The sequence below is a fragment of the Centroberyx gerrardi genome, chromosome 16 (genome assembly GCF_048128805.1).
Source record: "Centroberyx gerrardi isolate f3 chromosome 16, fCenGer3.hap1.cur.20231027, whole genome shotgun sequence".
Lineage (NCBI taxonomy): Eukaryota > Metazoa > Chordata > Actinopteri > Beryciformes > Berycidae > Centroberyx > Centroberyx gerrardi.
In genome coordinates, this window is record NC_136012.1 from 10,878,339 (window position 1) to 10,891,254 (window position 12,916).

Sequence of the window (12,916 nt, forward strand, 5' to 3'; positions counted from 1 at the left end):
TAGGCGATAAGAGGAAAGAAATTGTCTTATTTTTTCTGGGTGTGAGTTTCAGCACCAGGGAGCTGTCCGCTTGTTTCATGCTGTAGCCCTCTGACTATGATTTACTGTCATGGCGATCATTGCCTCGTCTTTTTTCTAGTCAACAGCGCCACTCTATGCATATTATAAAACTCTGCAACTAACACCATCCATGCTTTGTAGCTAAAATGCAACCGTATTTAGACGATATGTGAAATTCAAAGGAAAACGTAACTGCTGCAGATGTTGCTGAAATGAATCACTAGGTTTATTAAGCCACTACAGCCTAGTTTAATACGTTAATCATTCTATGTTGGATAATGGAAATGTACATATGATTCAAATTGGGATTGTTTTTAAACTTGTTTATGCTTTGTTAAGAACATGCCACTTTACACAAAACAAACAAACATTAAAAGATCTGCAGAAACAAGGGTGGAAATTGACGTCTCACCTGCAAAGTGGAGGCTGCTGAGTCGCTAGTCTCTGTCATTCCTGTGCTCCTTGGTAAACTGGACACGATGTACCTGGAGCCCTTTGGCACAGGCTGTCTAACCACCAGCTTGCCTTTCCTGGTCTCCGCTAGAAACAGACTGTACCAGTAGGCATCGTTGGAGACCAGAGTGGAATCTGCGATGGTGGAGTTCCTCTCACTGATCACACTGTTCCTACAGGGAGGAGCCGCTTTGCTGGGCTTGGGTTTCTGACACTTGAGCACGATGGTGACCAATATGGTGATCAAGAGGAGAAATGACACCGAGCCCAGACCGATGACCAAATACAGGTTTAAGTCTGAAAAGATGTCATATTCCAGAGGCACTTCTGTCATGTCAGAGTAGGCCTTAACGGCAGTCTCCACTGTGGACAGCTTGATGGTGACTGTAGCAGAGAGAGCAGGCTCCCCGTTGTCCTTGGCAATAACAACCAGTCGTTGGTGACGCGGATCTCTGTAACTGAACATTCTCATAGTCCGGATCTCTCCGTTGTATTGGTCCAGACTGAATAAGGTGGCGTCAGTCACCTGTAGAAACTGGTAGGTAATCCGAGAGTTCTGTACCGAGTCGGTGTCTATGGCTATCACCTTGGCAACCAGAGAGCCTTTATCGGTGGATCTGGGGATTTTTTCCTCCACCACCGAGCCGTGCGCGCGCCACGGAGAGACAATGACCGGGGTGTTGTCGTTCTGGTCCACAATGATTATGTGGACGGTCACGTTACTGCTGAGTGGAGGAACACCAGAGTCTCTGGCCTCAATGTGGAAAAGGAACTCCTTCTCGATCTCATAGTCAAAGGTCTTTAGTGCGTAAAGATTACCGTTCTCTGGATTGGTGGAGAACAGCATGGACATGGAGGTGTTGGCTATCTCCTTCTCTAGGATGAAATAAACTAGATACTGGTTTTCATGGAGGTCTGGGTCAAACGCAGTGAGGGAGCTTAGCAAGGCCCCAGGTGCATTGTTCTCAATTACACGTATAGTATAGTAGGACTGAGGGAACTGTGGAACATTGTCATTAACATCCAGTAGTTCTAAAGTCATAGTTTCATTGTCAGACAACGGAGGAGAACCTCTGTCTGTAACACTGAAAGTGATGTCATATTCTGGAACTTTCTCACGGTCTAATGGTTCTGAAACTACCAACTCAAAATAGTTATCAGAGGATTCTTTAAGTTTGAAAGGCATATTATCGGGAATATGAACATCAACTACTCCATTATCACCTGAATCTTTATCACTGACACTAATTACTGCTATCACTGTGTCTAATTCGATGTCTTCCTTGACTGGACTCTGAAATGATTTAATAGATATTTCTGGGTGATTGTCATTCATATCTTCAACTAGAATTGTTAGTTTACATTGCTCTGATAAGCTATTGGCTCCTTTATCTGTTGCAATAACTTCCATGTCGTAGATCCTAAAATCTTCGTAATTTAGCATTCCCTTTACCGTTATATCTCCGGTGCTGGGGTTAAGATGAAATGTCTCTTGCGTTTTCTCTGATGTATACAGACTATATGAGTATATAATATCAGAATTTGACCCCTCGTCTAAGTCTGTTGCATTTAGATGAACAACAAGGCTTCCAATGGGAGAATTTTCCATTATATTGATGCGGTAGTTTTCTTTGTCAAATGTAGGGGCGTTGTCATTAGTGTCTAAAACATGAACAATAACGCTGGCAGTACCAGAACGAGTAGGCGTACCGCCATCTACAGCTGTGAGTATTAAATTATGAACAGCCTGCTGCTCCCTGTCTAAAATATTTTTCAAAATCAAATCAGCAAACTTCGAGCCATCTCTCCCTGTATGAACCTCAATGCTAAAATGTTCACTTTCACTCAAATGGTACGTTTTTACTGAATTGCTTCCAACATCTGGATCAACGGCATTGCTCAGAGAGAATCTCTCCCCAGCTGGCGTTGACTCAGATATATCTAAATGTATTGCGTCTCTTCGAAATTGCGGGGCGTTATCGTTCATATCCAAAATTTCTAGTTCTATATTAAAGATTCGTAAGGGGTTTTCCAGTATCACCTCCAGTTTAAGATAGCACGAAGATGACAGCTTGGTAGGGCAATTTTCCCTGTCAATCTTCTCCACAATATACAGTTCACCAGTCTCTTTGTTCACATCGAGGTACTTTTTATTGGCGATGATATCAAGACGCATCTTCCTCTTACTCAATGTTTTAACATCCAAGCTGAGATCTGTAGCTAGATTGGCAACAACTGATCCTTCTTTCATTTCCTCAGGTATTGAATAATGAGTAACTGAAGACAATATGTGCTGAACGGTTGAAAAAAGAATAACGACCGACACGTACCTTTTCCACGACCCCATTGTTGTGTGTCTGTTCTCCGTATGTAGCAGTTTAGTCGATAGAATGCATGTTTCCAGTTACATGGCAGTTTACTATTGTTAAGGTCTTGATCCGAACATATTAATGCGATCCTCATCCAAAGGATATTCAAGCGCAAAATATAGTGAAATTGTCTTATGTATCTGTGATGGGGGTTTCAGCACCAGGGAGCTGTCCGCTTGATTCAATGCTTTACCCTCCTGACTATGATTTACTGTCATGGCGATCATGGCCCCGTCTTTTATCTAGTCAACAGCGCCACTGCATGCATATTATGAGACTCTGCAACTGACACCATTTTTGTATAGAAGCTAAAATGCAACCATATCTGACGATAGATTAAATTTAAAGGTGAGTTTAAGCTGCAGAAGTTGCTGAAGGAAATCCTTATCTTTTTTAAACCAATACCTTAGACTAATTGATGAAGAAAATGTAAACTGGCGGCTTTTTTTTTTTTTTTTTTTTTTTTACTTATCTGTGTTCTGCGAAGAATATCATATTTTATGCAAAACAGAAAAAAGAATCAAACATTAAGAAAATCTACAGAGACAATGGTATAAATTGCCTCATTTAAACTGTGGACTGCACATTTGTTTTATGATGAGGAAATTGAATGTGATTTGAAAAATAATGGGGAAGATGTTTATAAATTAGGTAAACTAGAATTTACAGTATGTCTATTTACAAACATGATCATCAAATTATACAGCATATTCAGTAACACAAACGTATTGGATCAGTAAAGAAATCTCACCTGCAGGGTGGAGGCTGCTGAGTCGCTAGTCTCTGTCATTCCTGTGCTCCTTGGTAAACTGGACACGATGTACCTGGAGCCCTTTGGCACAGGCTGTCTAACCACCAGCTTTCCTTTCCTGGTCTCCGCTAGAAACAGACTGTACCAGTAGGCATCGTTGGAGACCAGAGTGGAATCTGCGATGGTGGAGTTTCTCTCACTGATCACACTGTTCCTACAGGGAGGAGCCGCTTTGCTGGGCTTGGGTTTCTGACACTTCAGCACGATGGTGACCAATATGGTGATCAAGAGGAGAAATGACACCGAGCCCAGACCGATGACCAAATACAGGTTTAAGTCTGAAAAGATGTCATATTCCAGAGGTACTTCCGTCATGTCAGAGTAGGCCTTAACGGCAGTCTCCACTGTGGACAGCTTGATGGTGACTGTAGCAGAGAGAGCAGGCTCCCCGTTGTCCTTGGCAACAACGACCAGTCGTTGGTGACGCGGATCTCTGTAACTGAACATTCTCATAGTCCGGATCTCTCCGTTGTATTGGTCCAGACTGAATAAGGTGGCGTCAGTCACCTGTAGAAACTGGTAGGTAATCCGAGAGTTCTGTACCGCGTCGGTGTCTATGGCTATCACCTTGGCAACCAGAGAGCCTTTATCGGTGGATCTTGGGATCTTTTCTTCCACCACCGAGCCGTGCGCGCGCCATGGAGAGACTATGACCGGAGTGTTGTCGTTCTGGTCCACAATGATTATGTGGACGGTCACGTTACTGCTGAGTGGAGGGACACCAGAGTCTCTGGCCTCAATGTGGAAAAGGAACTCCTTCTCGATTTCATAGTCAAAGGTCTTTAGTGCGTAAAGATTACCGTTCTCTGGATTGATGGAGAACAGCATGGACATGGAGGTGTTGGCGATCTCCTTCTCTAGGATGAAATAAACTAGATACTGGTTTTCATGGAGGTCTGGGTCGAACGCAGTGAGGGAACTTAGCAAGGATCCAGGTGCGTTATTCTCCATTACACGTATAGTGTAGAAGGACTGGGGGAACTGTGGCGCGTTGTCATTGACATCAAGTAGGTGCACAGTTATTGTTTCATTATCAGATAAGGGGGGCGTTCCTGCATCAGTCACAATGAATATGACGTCATATTCAGGTACTGCTTCACGATCCAAAGGTTCTGATACTATGAGCTTGTAATGGATGGGTCTATCTGATGACTTGTTCAGAATAAAGGGCATGGGTTGGTTTATGGATAAACTTACTTTGCCATTATCCCCAGTGTCCCTGTCGCTTATTCCCACCAAAGCTATGACTGCTCCTATGGGAATGTTCTCATTAACTGTGCTCTTAACAGACTGTATTGTGATCTCCGGATAATTGTCATTCATATCCGTCACATGTATCACAACTTTGCATTGCCCCATTAAGGGATGCGCCCCCTTATCTTTAGCCTCAATGTGCATTTCATAAAATTTCACATCTTCATAGTCAATAGTACCCTTCACTGTTATCTCTCCTGTATTGGGATTCAATCCAAATACATCTTGTGTTTTCTCTGACGTGTAAAGGGTGAAAGAGTAGACTATGTCTGCATTGGGACCCTCGTCAAGATCTGTGGCGTTAAGTTTCATCACTAGAGTACCTATCGCGGTATTCTCAGTCATGTTAAGTGTGTACATCTGCTTGTCGAACCGAGGGGCGTTGTCGTTTGTGTCCTGTACCCTAACAATGATATTGGCTGTGCCGGAGCGCACAGGGACCCCACCGTCCAAGGCAGTCAATATTAAATTATGAACAGCATGCTCCTCTCGGTCTAAAGATTTGGTCAACACCAAGTCAACATATTTAGTTCCATCACTGCCAGTCTGAATTTCTATAGTGAAATGTTCACTGACACTGAGTTTGTATGTTTTTATTGTATTTATGCCAAAATCTGGATCCACAGCATTAGGCAGAGAGAATCTCTCTCCTGGTGTTGCCGACTCTGACACGTCGAGTTCTACTCTGTCCCTTCGAAAATGGGGAGCGTTATCGTTAATGTCCGTTATACCTAGCTCAATGTTGAATATACGTAAGGGACTTTCTATGATAACATCTAGCTTTAGAAAACAGGAGGTCGTGGTTTTCGTCGGACAAAGATATTCTCTGTCCATTGTTTCGACAATATACAGCTCTCCCGTCTTTTTATTAACATCTAAATATTTTTTGTTGTGGAAAATGTCAAGTTTTACCTCACGTTGAGATAAACCTCCAAGCTCAAGTCCCAAATCCGCAGCTAGATTTGCCACAACAGAGCCCCTTTCCAACTCCTCGGCTATGGAGTACCGCGTCACAGACAAAGCAGAGGGCAACATTGCACTCAAGACAAAGACGGCGGAAAAAGCTTGCAAATTCATCCTTTTTCTTGTTGAAAATATATTACTCCAGTGTCCGAATGCCTTTAATGCGTTTTTATTAACATCTATACAAATAAAAACATTTCTTAAGGCGGTATCTTTGTTAGTTTAAAAAAAAATATAAGCCTATCTGCTCTTCTAGAAGGCTGTGCGGATCTATCCACAGCCTTAACAAATGGGTGTGTCATGAGAACCATAGGAGATATGCATTATGATTTAGTGGTGAACAGTGACACCATGTGACTAAACCCTTTGAGGCTGACACTGGTCTGGTGTGTGATGCACCGTCTATGACAGGCCTACACTTGATATAGTGAAAAGAATATGCGCTGATGAGTAAATGAGGATAAATATATTTGGAACATTCCATGTCTGTCTATTAATTGTTACGTCAATGTGCTATAAAATGAAGAAGTTGATACCAGCTGCACCCAGTTCAACCAGTTATCCTACCATGTCAAGCTTCCCTCAAAGTTTAAAGTTCACAAAGCCTCAAACACAAACAGATACTAGACAACTTGGAAGGATGTCTACTATCCATTTTAACTTATATTAGTGTCTAATTTGCTTCAAAAAGAAAATGTGTTTGTGTGTGTGTGTGTGTTTTCTTGTTTGTTTTACCATGTTTGGTAATGTTAGGGTTTTAGCTCTTCTGTTAATATTTTCAAATTAAATGTATTATCAATATGATAGGCTTCACAGTTATTGCCTTATTGTTCAAATGAAATAAAACAATTTCAACTGAAATTACTGTGTTATAGCCAACCATTTTACTGGTCCATTTAAGTCGAACAGCAGGCACATTTTACTTAAACACAGTGTAATAGGTTGATAGGGGACCTCCTGATACTTCAACAGCTGTGAAGCCTTAACAATTATACTTTTTTTTTGCAATTTTTAAAAAACAGAAATATTAAAAAGGATATAAATATGTCATACATATATACCCTGTATGTATACTGTGTGTTTCAAAAGTAGGAATCCAATTTTTAATAATGGCCTAATAATGAAAAACAAAGATGTGTAATTTTAGTAATTTTTAACTTATTTAGTAATTTTAACAAAAGAATTCAACATTCAATTGTCCGTAAATAATACCTTGATTTAAACTTACCTGGTAAATGGAAAACTATTTGATGATACAGTGAATATTAATGATGTATAAAAATGTATGCCTAGTTTTGAAACACCATATATATATATGTGTATATATATATGTATATGTATATATACATATATATATATATATATATATATATATATATATATATATATATATATATATATATATATATATATACCTTTTTTTTTTCTTCATAAGTGCCAAATTTTACGCTTTTATTTTGAAAGTAAAATCGCCTTGCTTCCGGTCTTTTTCTGGTTATATCTAGCAGTTTGACGCAGCTCCCCAAGAAAGCTCTTTAAGCCTTTAGTCAGTTCTGAGTGCATGTTAGTAGCCTTGTAGCAGCCAATAATGTAATAACTACCGTTAATGTAATAACTGCCAATAACGTAATAATTTTTCCGTTCTTAATGTAATAAAAGTTGATAATGTAATAACTTACCAATAATATAATAAAATTTCTGAACCAAAAACGTAATAACTTTTTGCGCATAATGTAATAAGTTATTAGATTATTGACTGGTTATTACATTATTAGCTGGGTTATAAAGAAAATCATTAAAAAGAAAATCATTAAAAATGTAATAATTGTAGCCGATAATGTAATAATATACTTACATCACTATGTTTAAGTTTTATTTATTATCATATCATATAAGTGTCAGACTTCCATAACACTTACCCTTACTGTTGCTTCTTTCAAATAGCTGCTCAAAAACTCCTAACTCCTAACTCTGAGAAAACACACACACACACACACACACACACACACACACACACACACACACACACACACACACACACACCTACTCTCTCTCTCTAGGAATTAAGACTATTTATTTGTTTGTGTAACTTGATGGTTAGACTTATCTCCGGCCCTGCCTTCTACTCCTTAGCCATTTGAATACCAAATGAAGTGGGAGCACACATGTTTGCAAACACAGACAATTATCTTATGCTGTATAATATGAAATCTATAGCCTACCTCTTTGAAGGTGCTGTGTTCTCAAATAAAAAAGACCACCACTTCTTTCCATGAAAAATATAATCTTTAATCAAGTGTATTTAAATAACTTCTTCAACCAAACTAGCACTATTATCCCTTGTGCTCAACTTTCAACCTCTTAATGCTAAATTGTAAACTGTAAAATATAGTATATAACATGACCTACAAAGATAACTTTGGTAACACATCTTTCAGTTTTATAATGATAATAAAGGATGGTTTACGGTCCCTTTTTTAAAGAACTAAACATTCTCTTGATACTGTACTGTACATTTGACAAAATGGAGGTAAGGTGCTAGAGGTAAAGTTCAATCTCAAATGAAAAGTAACTTCCACTCATTTACAAATATAAAAAAGAACTCGAGAGAATCAAAATGAAATTATCTGCTGACCGAAAAAAAAAAAAAAAAACACCAACAAAAAAATGGTCATTAATTCTTCCAGTAGATGTCCTTAACTTTGTGCTGTCCGAAGGCTATGTGACTGAGCAGAATCCAGGCTTTCATCCAATTTCTATATTCTCTTGCACTAAATATATAAGAAATGTTAATCTATGTGCATGAATCTCAACTAAATAAACTGTATTTACTAAATTAAATTAAATCACTAATTACCTTTCAACATGTGTGATAAGGAAGACAGAAGTTTGCAGACAAAGGAAGAAAGCCTAATGTCAGAGTCACATGACTGGATAACTTGTCAATCAACGGCCATCTAGTGGTCAATTATGGGGACTGCCAAAGACAATACACGTCTTCAAGAATGAACTATAGATATCATTTGCTTCGGTTTTAGACTCTTTGCCGAGCTTGTCATGACTGTATTCAAATAGCCAGGGATGTAAATAGGGCAAGGATTCTGATTTGGTAATACATTTTCATGTAACCTTTCAGGAGTCAGGTTTGGTATATATACATAGAGAGAGAGAGGGTGCTGAATAGCTATAATAGTGTGGTTGAAACAGTTTGCTTGAAAAAGTGATTTAAATACGTTTAATTAAAGATTAAATTTTTCATGAAAAGAAATGGTGGTCTTTGTATTCGAGGACAAAGCATCTTCAAAGAGGTATAGATTTCGTATTATACAACATAAGAGTAATTGTCTGTGTTTGCAAACGTGTGCTCGCACTTCATTTGGTATTCAAATGGTTAAGGAGTAGAAGGCAGGGCTGGAGATAAGTCTAACCATCAAGTACCACAAACAAATAAATAGTAATTATTCATCATTCATAATCATTCATAATTCCTAGTGTGTGTGTGTGTGTGTGTGTGTGTGTGTGTGTGTGTGTGTGTGTATGAACAACACAGGCCATAATAATAAGGCTGGTTCTACTGGTTATAGAATCTACAATGATTTTCAATTAATGTAATATCCAAAAATGCTATTTCATAGTATAGGATATGTTTATAACAGGATTCTTTAACTTTGTTTCATTTGTGCTTTCAAGTCTGAATGTCTATCAAAGTTATCTGTGTAGTGTGATGCAATGACACTGATATCAAAATAACTAAGTAAATCAAAGTGATGAATGCATCCACCATTTTTACTGATGCTGGACAAGAATTAAACTGCAAAATTCAATGTAGTACCTACTTTTAGTTTTGATATCAAAATAAATCCTAGATGCACCTTTGTCATTTGGAAAATAAGTTTCTCCTGAGATTGTAGATAGTACAATTAGTATTTGTGGACATAAACAACTCCAGAGACTCCAGAAATGCAAGGTGGAATATGTGATGTTACAATATCTCTACAATCAGCAACAATGTGATTGAAAACAACCATGATTAGAATGGAATCATGACCAATCACTGGCAGTGAAGTACAGTACATTAGTAAACCAGTGAGTGATCTACGCTTACCAATCAGAGCTCACACCTTCCCCTTTTTTCAGATAGCATTTGTGGAAAATTGTTCTTCTCACTTTCTGATGAATTGCAATGCACCTGCAGCCAGGGAAAGGGGAAAATATTGAGATAACCCAAATAAAAAAAAAAGTATATTTTCTGAAAGTATACTATATTTAGATGACTTTTTGTATTTACAATTAATATACAAATTTTGTGTTATTGAAACCAAGTTAGTGTGTTAGAAGTTGTACTTAAGATGTGCTTAAATGTATTGAAAATGTACTTTTCATGTATTTCTTGAGTACTTTTGGCTACCAAAATACTATTTTTTTCAAATATACTAGTATCACAAGTGTGCTTTTGTATCTGTACTTCAAGTATATTCATATTTTACTATTAGTGTATTCCATATAACATAAAAATATACATTAAATATACGTATATTTTATTATGCTTTTTATGTATACACAATATACTAAATTTGTGTTCAATTCAAACCACTACACTATACTAGCATGTTGGAAATTGTACTTGTGCTTAAATATATAGAAAATGTACTTTTCATGTATTTTTGAGTACTTTCGTTTTTTTTTTTTTTTTTATATACTTTAAGTATCAGAATTGTGCTTCAAGAATATTAATATTTTGCTGTTAGTGTATTCTACATAAAAATATACACTGTGTATACTATAAGTATATTTCAGTGCTTAAACATTGAAAACACATGTATCCATGTATTTTTGATTACTTTCGGCTACCAAAGTACATTATTTTTCCAAGTATACTTTAAGTATGCTATCATAAGTGTTCTTTTGTATGTAGTTAACATACCCATAACCCATTCATATTTTAATATTAGTGTATTCTAAAGAGTATAGATAACATACTGTGGAAACAAATAAAATATACTTTCATCACATTAAAAATATATTCCCTCTGTCCAGATTTACTACTGATTCTAAAGTATTAGAATGATATACAGAAGATACAAATATAGTACAATATCATTACATTAAAAATATATTCTTCCCATCCAGATGCACTGTGATCATATTTAATTTGTAATTAAAATATAATTTGAAGTCATACCCTGGTGAAAAAAAGTAGACTATAGTATACTAAATATTAGTACGCTACAGCACACTAAAGTGTGCTTGCAGTCAGACTAATTAGTAAACTTCAAGTGTGCTAAAATGGAACTATTTTTATACATACATACATATTAAACTTTAATTGTGTTAAGTGCACTAGACCAGTGGTTCTCAACGAGGGGTCCGGGGACCACCAGGGGTCCTTGAGGGGGTTCCAGGGGGTCCCCAGCAAATTGATGAATTGTTAAACTTCAGCATTATTTCATTTACAAGAAGTTAACACAATTAGAGAATGTAGAAGAATGACTGTTTTGATCATAGTTTCTCTGTTATCTCTCTACCTACAACACAGTCATGGAATTCTGGACAAAATCATATCTAGCAATAAAAGATATCGTCAGATTTGGGTCCGAGAGACAAAATCTCATCAAATGAGGGTCCGTGGCCCTAATGTGGACTAAATTAGGGGTCCTTGATATGAAAAAGGTTGAGAATCAGTGCACTAGACCACGCTAAAATGGAACTATTTTATGTATACTTTGATACATGTGTGTACAATGTGTTTAAAGTGCACTAATTGAAGGCTGAATCATGCAGGCCTACTTTCTATTTAGTGTATTCCATTTACAGATAAGTATATATTAAATTTACTTATTTACATTACAAATACAATTACACAATACATTTTAAGTGTTAAAATACCTTGTGTTGATGCCATCAGTACTTACGAAATTATTATTCACTGAATACTGTATATATCAGGTTTTATTATGCAATAAACAATCCTTTTTTTTAAAAATTACAGAGCATATAACTACAATTACAATTGCTTACCATGAATAAGAAAACAATGTTTTTTTTCTTTAAACATTACAATATATTGCAATTAAAATTGCTTATCCTTAAAAAAAAAAATCCCCAAACAATGCTGTTCTTTAAATAATATAAATTTCTCGTTAACTCCCTAAAACAATACCAACAGTACTTTGAGGTACGGTGGTGGGGAGAAAGATTCAAACAACACAATGTCCATCTGGAAGTCCTACTCATCAAGATCAAATGAGTATTGAATCATAATTGGCATACTCAAATCACAGATTGTGGCTTTAAAGGGATAGTTTGATGTTTTTTGGCATACAGTAGTATGAGTTATATTGGTAGTGATATCGATGCATGGACATCAGCTCAGGCAGAGTCCTGTGGTGGGAGATATATACCAAATATGGTGTATTCATGTTGTGGATGATTAAAATCTTGAGTGTTATGTTGTGGCTTAAAAAGGTTCTTTTTGGTAGCTGACCCTGTGTGTTGCTGATGAGCAGCGAGATCTCCAACCATAGGACTCACTAATGTCCATGCATCAATATCACTATCCACAAGTAACATCCACAAGTCATACCACCTCATTTAAAAAAAAAAATCAAACTATCCCTTTATTTTAACTTCCACTAAGTTCAAACTTGCCCTTTCTTGTTAGCAAATTGATGATTAATGCATTTTCGTCATAGCGCAGTCCGTACTTCTGAGGCTGATGTATTTGGGAATTCTTCCATAACAGCGTCTGTTAGAGAAAACAGATGAGGAATAATTCAGCTCACAATGCATACTGATATGAGAAAGCATGTTCTTCTGTTTTGACCATAAAAAGAGGAAAACTTATGCTAGATACCATTTGTCTACCACAGTAATTTTTACAAAAGGTTTACCCTTAAGACTGAGAAGATACTGTCTAGCGTGTATTGCACCACAAAGCATTTCAGTCAGGACACTATCGTCAAGATATAAACCATTTATTTTAGGTTGGCGGTGTGGCTCTGTTCAT

General features: G+C 37.1%; 2 protein-coding genes across 2 annotated transcripts; both read right to left on the bottom strand.

Annotated features, from left to right (window-relative positions):
* Positions 1–430: 430 nt before the first annotated feature.
* Positions 431–2,860, bottom strand: LOC144542411 (protocadherin alpha-C2-like). Its single transcript, XM_078289011.1, has one exon. It carries the CDS (start codon positions 2,858–2,860, stop codon positions 431–433), a length of 2,430 nt encoding a protein of 809 aa, XP_078145137.1.
* A 755-nt stretch (positions 2,861–3,615) lies between these two features.
* Positions 3,616–6,024, bottom strand: pcdh2a1 (protocadherin 2 alpha 1). The gene has a single exon (XM_071914394.2). The coding sequence runs from the start codon at positions 6,022–6,024 to the stop codon at positions 3,616–3,618; it is 2,409 nt and encodes an 802-aa protein (XP_071770495.2).
* Positions 6,025–12,916: the final 6,892 nt, after the last annotated feature.

Excerpts from the sequence above, each read along its gene's own strand:
- pcdh2a1 (XM_071914394.2), bottom strand. The coding sequence starts at position 6,024 with ATGAATTTGCAAGCTTTTTCCGCCGTCTTTGTCTTGAGTGCAATGTTG.
- LOC144542411 (XM_078289011.1), bottom strand. The coding sequence starts at position 2,860 with ATGGGGTCGTGGAAAAGGTACGTGTCGGTCGTTATTCTTTTTTCAACC.